This window comes from Saccopteryx bilineata, chromosome 5 (genome assembly GCF_036850765.1).
Source record: "Saccopteryx bilineata isolate mSacBil1 chromosome 5, mSacBil1_pri_phased_curated, whole genome shotgun sequence".
Taxonomy (NCBI): Eukaryota; Metazoa; Chordata; class Mammalia; order Chiroptera; family Emballonuridae; genus Saccopteryx; species Saccopteryx bilineata.
The window spans coordinates 18649141-18658877 of NC_089494.1; the positions used below are offsets into that span (position 1 = coordinate 18649141).

Genomic DNA, 9737 nt, shown 5'->3' on the forward strand with positions numbered 1-9737 from the left:
CCTGACTAAATGGTCAGGTACTGCATGTTTTATAGTCTTGTGGCACACTGGTCGAAAATCACTGTTTTATAATTTTGAGATAAAGACACTCACCTGCAAATGTTACTTCTACCGCTTCTGGTTTGTTTCTGTAAGACAAAAGTCCCTGAATTAAGATAACTGTTTTGTTGCTTGCCTTCAAGGGGACTTGTGAAGGCTCCTGAGCTTTACTCAAGATCAGACCACTCTGTATCAATCTTAACACACAACATTTTCTCATGCACCTGAACTCTGGGGTTTAATCAAGGTGGAGGATAAAAAACTAACACAGGACACATAAAGCTTTTGTTTTCCAGCTGATGTGGAATCTGTGTTGTGGTTGGTGCTCACCTTCAACTCGGAATTCCTTAAGACCATGATATACACATTTGTGTATGTGAACCACAAGATGCCATCTTTGGTCAATGCCTCCCCTACAGGACAGTAGTGATGGAGGTAGTACATTCAGCAGGAAAACTGCTAAATAGAACACAGGATGCTTTTAATTTACTTCAAGTAAAAGGATGATTTCAGGCCATAAAACAAAACAAAGACCTCATTTCAAAGACAATCTGTAAGTCTCCATAGATCTCTTTCCCCTTCCCCTTCTATCACCAATGCGCCACAGCTCTCCTTCATGAAGCCACCTCTGACTGGCTCTACCTGCTTTTGTTGTGTAGTTCTAGTGCTATACTTTCTAGTGCTGACAGTGTAGCACAAAACACCACGGTGAAACCACCGAAAACAGTTAAGACACCTGTTTTCCAACGGTAGCTTTACAATCCGATGTTTTCCGACAAATTAATATCCACACATTTTTATTTTCTGATCTACCCATCTGTGAAATGGGAGAACAAAAGTGATCCTACCTACCCCATGGAACTGCTAAAGATAAAACAAAAAAACAGATACAAAAGGAAGGCAGCAACAGCCTAATACTTGCTGTGTGCTTCCCAGCTTAGCCTAGTAGATACATGGACTTCTGATTGATAAATGCTACCAAGTTATCACCTACAAAACATGACATACATCCTAGCTATAAACAATGGCCAATTAATCCCCAGTGAAAAGCTACTTCATATGCTCTCTCCATTACTTAAAGCCCAATGGAAGGAAACAAATGAAAGCTGTTTTATCAGCTAGCTACCACTAATCAAATGATCACACTTTGTGTTATGGGCCAGTAGACAAGACAGACACATTTTCACATTTATTCTTGTCTAACTTGCTGAGGATCTCACTGCTCTCTCACCTGTAAAAGGACCAAGTCTGAGTTGCCCTCCAGGGTTTCTGGGAAATAACAGAATATATAATGTGGCTCATAACTGTTTTTAAAAAGCTGCTGCAGAGGCTAAACAATACTTTTCAAGGAAACTAGCTTTTATAGAGCATGTCTGCCCTGTTGGAAAATCAAGCCATACAAATCGCATTCAAAGTTTCGCCTTGCTTCTTCAAAGCCACCCATGTTACAGGAAACGTACTCTGGGCATCTCTAAGAATGGAAGCATCAAGTGGGTTTTTGAATCAGTGAGTTCAGAATATGATAAATAGAAGTAGATGAAAACTTAAGGTGCTTCTGATCTTTCACTTGAAACTGTAGCTGAGGACAAATATAAGGGATAGCCAACAAGCATTCCTTACCTCTAGAAAAAGGGCAAACATTAACTTATGGCCCATTTGAATGAGATTTCAGAGGCTGCAGGATAGGACGAAGCACCGAGGCACATTCTCCTGGAGAAGGCTGGCTGTGCCAGGAAGGGTGAAGGGTTTATAAAAGTCCAGACTGCATCATGTAGGAAGTGGTTTTTCCTTTTCTTTCTTTTTTTAATCTTTAGAGTAACTCAGCCAGTGAAGGACTGAGTACCTCATTCCCCCACTTCATCAACAGACTGAGAAGAATCAACTAGAAATAAATTACGTTTCTATAAACATTTTGAGTGAAATCTTACACTTCTCTAATTTGTCAAGTCCCCTGGGCATAGACCCCCTGTCGAAGAAGCTGCTAGGATCTATGCTAAATGGTTTGCTGCCTGATTTGAGAAAATTTGTCAAATCACTGCCATTAATATTTTAGTTTACTATTTATGGCCACACAAAAGAATGCAGAGGAGAGAAAAGTTGCAGAGAGAACATTAAGCCGAAGGAGTCTTCCTGAGAAGTCATCTGGGAGCTAAAGGTCCGACAACTCTGTGCTCCAACAAGGAAATTGCATTGAGTGTGAAATAATATCCTAACACGATGATCTTAGTTCCAAGACCAGGGCTTTATTGTTTATTCCTGTGATCTAAAAAATCATGGAGTAGAAGTGTGTAAGACTGGTCTGGAAAAAAGTGTTCCCCTTAACAGGCCAAAAAAGATAAATGGTTAAGTTATATTTTGTTCCATACCATCTGCTGAAGTTTCATATAGTGGCGGTGAGTTTAATCACAGAAAAAGCAAGTCTTTCAGAGTTAACTGTTCAATGCAAGTTCTATCATCTACTGGCTATGTAACTGCAGGCTATGTTACTCAGGTTCCTTTTGTAGAAAATGGAGATGAAAACACCCACCTCATAAGGTTGTTATGACGTCTAATTGAGATATGTGTACAGGAAAGTTTCCCAACCAGTGTCTTATGACTAAGTTATAGATATGCCGAGATAATGATCCACACAGCCCTTAGGGCAGTCAGGTGGTGGGACCTCGAGGCTAGACCATTTACCCAAATGTACCATTCTGTGTGGGACATACCATAACTAAGGTCAGGAATCACCAGTGCTGGGTGTGCCTGCACAGCGCTTAGTACATGTCTACTCCCCCAAAACTCCCAAGAGCCCTAGTTTTCTCCACTATAAATGGGAACCACTATCTGTTACAAGTGCACATTTGAAATTAAATGAAGCCATATTCAAGCTCATTGGAAAGTGCCTGGTTCACAAAAGGTGATCAATAAATTAGTTTTTCTTCTAGGTGATGTCAAAGGAGACCAGACTTCAAAGCCACAGCTGGGAGAGGTCTGGGGATTGTGGTAATTCCCAGAAGCAGCAACAGATCAGCAGTACAAGGAGAAACAGAACCCCTATTAGTGTCACTCTGTTATAATGTCTGGAATCCTAGAACAAGCCAGCTGAAGAATCCTTCAGGATTACTGAATGAACAACACAAGACACTAAAACATATTAAATTCATTCAGATGGGTTTCAAAAACTACTCTTAAAACTCTTTAGCGCCTGACCAGGCAGTGGCGCAGTGGATAGAGCATCGGACTGGGATGCAGAGGACCCAGGTTCGAGACCCCGAGGTCGCCAGCTTTAGCGCGGACTCATCTGGTTTGAGCAAAAGCCTACCAGCTTGAACCCAAGGTCGCTGGGTCCAACAAGGGGTTACTCGGTCTGCTGAAGGCCTGCGGTCAAGGCACAAATGAGAAAGCAATCAATGAACAACTAAGGTGTTGCAACACGCAATGAAAAACTAATGATTGATGCTTCTCATCTCTCTGTTTCTGTCCGTCCCTGTCTAGCCCTCTCTCTGACTCACTCTCTGTAAAAAATACATATATACATAAATAAATAAATAAAATTTATTAAAAAAACTTTAGAAAAATATATATTTTTTCCTAAGGAAGCTTCTAGAATGTCAGTAATTGGTCAATAAAAAAAAAACCCTGGTGCCTGACCTGTGGTGGTGCAGTGGATAAAGCATCGACCTGGAAATGCTGAGGTCGCCGGTTCGAAACCCTGGGCTTGCCTGGTCAAGGCACATATGGGAGTTGATGCTTCCAGCTCCTCCCCACCTTCTCTCTCTCCTCTCTCTCTCCCTCTCTGTCTTTCTCTCTCCTCTCTAAAATGAATAAAACAAAATTTAAAAAAAACCCCAAACCTGGCAACTATACTGCTCACAAAAATTAGGGGATATTTTAAAATGAATATGAAGCAATAAAAAAAGCATTTGATTTCTTTTTATTAAGCAAGAACATCAGAAAAGCAAACAAGTCAAAGAAAGTTGTTCAATTATGCAAATGAGATGCAAAACCAACTTTTAATTTCATTGGTGGAAATGCACTATACAAAAAACTGAAAGAAGCCCTGGCCGGTTGGCTCAGCGGTAGAGCGTCGGCCTAGCGTGCGGAGGACCCGGGTTCGATTCCCGGCCAGGGCACACAGGAGAAGCGCCTATTTGCTTCTCCACCCCTCCGCCGCGCTTTCCTCTCTGTCTCTCTCTTCCCCTCCCGCAGCCAAGGCTCCATTGGAGCAAAGATGGCCCGGGCGCTGGGGATGGCTCTGTGGCCTCTACCTCAGGCGCTAGAGTGGCTCTGGTCGCAACATGGCGACGCCCAGGATGGGCAGAGCATCGCCCCCTGGTGGGCAGAGCGTCGCCCCTGGTGGGCGTGCCGGGTGGATCCCGGTCGGGCGCATGCAGGAGTCTGTCTGACTGTCTCTCCCCGTTTCCAGCTTCAGAAAAATGGAAAAAAAAAAAAAAAAAAAAAAAAAAAAAAAAAAAAAAAAAAACTGAAAGAAACAGAACATCCGATGCCCTAATTTTTGTGAGCAGTGTATATTTTCCTATTTTCTTTTCTCATTAAGGATTTTGGAGTTTTTACTCTCAAATGTATCCAATTCTCTTGGGGTTCTTATGTCCCTCTTCTAATTATCTCTTCAGAATTAGAGGAATTACTGAATTCTGCTATCTTATAAAGGTTTTTGATCATTCTTCTTTAAGTCTCTATATGGCTCCCATCATGTTTTTTGAGTAAACCCTACAAAAATGGATCGTATTAGACAAGAGGTGGTCCTATACTCTGTGCTAAAGCCATATCTCAAAATATAGAGAATATCTAAACACCAATTCACACAATGTCAGAAAAGCGATAAGCTCCTAAATAACTAAGAACCATTCTAGCTGGCTTCACCCACTACTTCAAGAAAAGATTTACTGAACTATCTACCTACCTACCCACCCATCCATCCATCCATATACCTACAGTGAGGTCAGTGGGGGGAAAAGATGACTAAGTGATAGACCCTGCCCTGAAGGAGTCATCAGTTGGCAGACTAGCTCTGGGGCTTCATGTCCAAAGCAGTCCCATGGAGGCCAGAGGACAGGATAGTGTGTCACTATCACGACCTGTAAAAGGACCAACCAGATTGTCTTAGCATATCAGCCACTGCATTCCATTCCTTCTAAAGGCTTCAACAATGTCCTAATTCCAAGTCACTTCAAACCAGTCTGTCTCTCTGAGGACATATGCAGCAGATTTGGGAATGAGAACAAGGTAGCAGCAAGATTTAATTTATTCCTTTCTCAAATTTCTCCTCCCACAGTCCTCACCCACCCCAGCTGGCACTGCTTGCTTACTGAGCTTCACTCTCCCTCAGAGCCACAGCTCCCCACAATGTGCACCGCTGCGGCATGGAGCCGGCATGCACTCAAAATCAACAGCAATTTGCATCTGACAGCATCCCCTCAGTCTTGGACTCTCTAGCTAAGTGGGCAGCCTAGCTTCTGAGGCTGAAAAGATTCTTGGTATGTATACGGTAACAAAAGAATTAAATTAATTGGCCAGATTAATTCTGCTTTAATTGGGGGTCTGGGTAAGAATTCCTAAATGAAAAGGCAGTGCTAGTGACAAGACCTGCACATGAGGTTCTTTGCAGGGCTGAGTATAGCTTTTTAATTAGTCACATTTTCTTAGTTTGCAGGCTATTAGGAAGACAACTTACCAATAATTACCAGTTTGTGAGTATATATAAATCATTCCAATAAGCCACTCTCTCAGGAGTGTGGCAGGAAAAAAATAAAAAGCAATTTGTTTGGAATGAATCTCAGGCTTTGTTAAAACTGCCTCCAAATTAAAATATTGTCATGACCAAATGTATTCTTTAAATAGTTTAGATGACAGACAGAACTGGTTTAATCTGAAGGAAATATAGACTTTTAGTTGGATGTCAAAGGCAGGAAGATCCAAGATAATCTGAGCTGTATCACTAAAAAAATATCAAACTCAAAAGGAAAGTTACTGCAACTGGGTTCTGAAGTATATGCCACAGAACTGTTGAGACTATCTCATGCTGCCATTTTCAGTAGCTGAAAGAGTGCCGTCCATTAGAACATTCTGAAATAGTGGAAATGTTTTACACCTGCGCGGTCCAAATACAGCAGCTCCTTAGCCACATGTGGCAACTGAGCACTAGAACTGTGTGAGGAACTTAATTTTAAATTTATTTCACTTTAATTCTTATTTAAAGTTAACTAGCCACATGAAGCTACTGGCTATCAAATAGGGCATCACAGAGTTGGAAGATTTGCTTTGGAAAGGATTGCTCTGAACCATAATTTCCCCAATCGGTTTGCTCTGAGAAGAGTAAAGCAGGATGGATCTCATGTCTCCAGCAGGTTTTCACAGAAGCAAAGCCTCTCAAGTTTCCAGGGCTTCTCCTCCAAGCTACTGCCTTTCCTATCGTCTTTCTCTGATCTTTACCCAAAACACCTCACCCCTTATAGCTAATTTTGCCAACAAGCTTTCTCAGAAAGGCCCCCTTTTGCTGTTCCTGCTGGTGCCGAGCTCTGGTAGAATCCCATAAATGTTCATGATTATCACACTAATTATCCTTTGCTGGAAGTTCTGCCTTAGGCATGCACCTTGATAAAGACTACACTACTTTGCCTGACCTGTGGTGGCGCAGTGGGTAGAGCATCGACCTGGAATGCTGAGGTCGCTGGTTTGAAACCCCTGCTTGCCTGGTCAAGGCATATGTGGGAGTTGATGCTTTCTGCTCCTCCCCCCCTCCCCCCCCTCCCTGTGTCCCTTCTTTCTAAAATGAATAAATAAAATCTAAAAACAAAAAAATTTAAAACAACAACAAAAAACCAGGAATTCTTACAAAAAAAAAAAAAAAAGACTACACTATTTCACTGTTGCCTCACCTTACTGGTATGCCTTAAAATTCACACTTGAGTTTGGAAACAGGATGCCACTGGGTGTTTCATGTGCAGTCTCAGGAAAGCCCTACATCGTAGGCCAGACATCATGGTTTCTCTTCAGATTTTCAAAGTGCTTTTCAGAAGTATATATTTTGAGCCCACTCGTTTCAAGTCACATCTCAAAGGGAAGACAGGCCAGAAGAAAAGCCAAACCATGCCACCCTGCCCTAACAGCCAACGCTGATACAACATATACTATACGTCCTAGAAGTTCTAACTTATGTGTTCCAGACTTGAATGACTACTTTAATTCCTCTAATATGGTTAGTTGCTCTGAATAATGGGTTACATTTTGGAATCATAAGCTATTAGCACACAAATAGATGTGACTGGACTCCTATACTACAAGGCATGCTCCTACTTGAAAATGTGCAGGCATTTATCTTGTAGATCAGTTTATAACCAGTAGGTTTCATTTCTTTACTAGTCTGGACTTAAGAATGCACTTAAGATCAGCTGTGAAAATGCAGAAGTTAATTGACTTCCTCTTATGTGCTACACTGCTCAAAAAGTAGATAGCAATCACCCAAAATAAGACTGAGCTAATTTGCTTGAACATTTAAAATGCAAAGGAACTGGTAAGTGACAGCTTCAGACAAGAAGCAAGTTAGCCTAAAATATACTGCTCACAAAATTTAGGGGATATTTCAAAATGAATATGAAGCTATAAAATATCCCCTAATTTTTGTGAGCAGTGTGTGTGTGTGTGTGTGTGTATGTATGTATATATATAAAAGGCAACTGCAGCCCACAGAAGGAAACAATAGCTGCTGCTCCTTGTATGCGTTATTTCAAGGAAGGTTGTGCTATGTTTTACAGATAAAACCTGTGGACTTATAAAAGAGATAGGAGGCACAATATATAGAATTTAAGCAGCAGGTTAGAAGTATTTTTTTAAATGCCTCCAAGCCACAATTTCATGTGGCCCCTTAGAATTTCCCTTCCATAAATCCACTCCCATCCTCCTCCTACTAGTTCTCAGCTCACCAGAAACAGTTTGCATTTATTTCCTCAACTCTGCAACCAAAATGTGAAGCCCCATTCTCGCAGATGGGGAAATGAGGCAAAGAGACTAACCACAGGACACCAAAAACTAGAAGCTGAAATTTCCTGGCTCATGCTTTAAAAGCAAAGCAGCTTTGGGGGAGGAGGCTGTCTTCATTGATTGCTGTGTTTGACAGAAGGCTGCCTTCAAAATTTGTCCTAAGCCCGCCATTAAAAAGGACAACCGTAAAAAAAGTTACTTAAGACCTTCACAGACCCTCCAGGCTTTCCAGCGTGCACCTGGGCCAGGAATACCACAGAAGAAATCACAGACCAGGGGGATGGTACAAGAACGTAAAAGATAACCAGATAAAGGCTAGTGCGTGGGGAAAAGAGGAGGAGAACCTCAGAAGATAAAAGGAAGGGGTGTGGATAAGGAAGGGGAGGACTATCAGCTCTGTTTGAGAAATATGTACGAGGTCGGACAGTGTCACTCCCAGCAGGGTTCAGGGAAGAAAAACTAGAGACCACGTTTTTCCGGCAGCGGGTCTGCTGTCGGTCTTTTCTCCTGCACCTTTAGACGGGGATCCGGGGCGGGGGGTGGGGAGCGAGAAGGCTGGTAAAGATGTGGGCCTGCATCTTCTTCCTTCCCCAGCCCTGGGAATCCCTGAAAACTCCTTCCAACTCGATCCAAACGGGCTGTCTTTGGGTTCAGAACAATGACGGGGATACTGGGGGGAAGTGGTCCCACGCCCGCTAAGGAGGGCAACGGGATCTTCCTGCTAGAGTTCCGGCCCAAGCTGCCCCCGCGTCCACAGGTCTCCTGCCCTTTGGCACGCGCACTCCGGTCCACTCCCTGCTTCCGCATCCTCCCCTGAGCCTCTCCCCACGCATCTCAACCCCTCACCCCACCGCACCCAATCGCCTCCCACGTCTACTCCGCCCGGGCAGCCCCACGCCCGGCCAGGTCCTCCACCTCTCTCCTCCATGTCTGGGGGTGCTGAACACTGGGGATCAGCAGGGGTCAACCCTGCCTCCCCTGCCACCCTCCGGCCCCGGGCGCGCGCTCACCCGGCGGCCGCGTTCTCGAACTTGAGCGCGAGCGTCTCCTCGATGATGCGGTTGTTCACCTCCAGCAGGATCATGGCGGCGGCTGCCCCGGGCAGGGGAAGGAGAAACAAGGGCGGGTGAAGGTGGGTAAGGGAAGGAAGGACAGAGGGAGCAGCCCTGCTGCCCCCTGAGGAAGGGGGCTGGGTGGGGTAGAGGTTAGGGTAGAGAGGGAGAGGGACCAGGGTGGGGGGAAAAGGGAAGACGCGAGCACTGGCTCGCGCACGCACTAGCTGTGAAGACACCCACCCACCCGACCGACCTGGCCCCAGAAGCCTGAACCCGCCTGCCGAGCCGCCGCCGCCGCCACCGCCTCACCGAGCCCGATCCCCGCCCAGCCCCCGGCTCTAGCCGGCCACTTCCGCTCTCACACCCACTTCCGCTCGCCGCCCGGACGCGCGGTCCCGCGGCGCCATTTCCGCTCCGACCCTTCGTGCGCGCGCACGCAGGCGGGCGGGGGACAAAACGGAGGCTGCGCTTCCGCATGCGCAATGCCGCTACCCGGTCTCCAGTTTCCTACAGTCTCACGTCCATCCCCTGTAAGACTCCCAGGCGGCTGTGGTTTCCCAAGGCCTGTCTCACGGTCCAGCCTGTCCCTCCCGCTCGCTTATCCCAGAGGTCCAGCTCCACCCTTCCGGTCTTGTCATTTCGGAGACCTCGCAAGTGGCT

General features: G+C 45.0%; 1 protein-coding gene across 2 annotated transcripts in view; it reads right to left on the reverse strand.

The window, feature by feature from the left end:
• ARPC2 (actin related protein 2/3 complex subunit 2) overlaps window positions 1-9471 on the reverse strand; it is a 30839-nt gene extending 21368 nt beyond the window's left edge. The window contains exons 1-3 of one of the 2 annotated variants that reach the window (XM_066280346.1): window positions 9331-9471; window positions 9033-9114; window positions 94-128 (exon numbers count right to left, since the gene is read on the reverse strand). In XM_066280346.1, coding sequence (XP_066136443.1) covers window positions 94-128; window positions 9033-9106 — 109 coding nt within the window. In that variant the 5' untranslated portion in view covers window positions 9107-9114; window positions 9331-9471. Of the gene's footprint in view, window positions 1-93; window positions 129-369; window positions 499-9032 lie in introns of both variants that reach the window. The other variant, XM_066280347.1, reaches the window with a different exon arrangement.
• Between the last annotated feature and the right edge of the window lie 266 nt (window positions 9472-9737).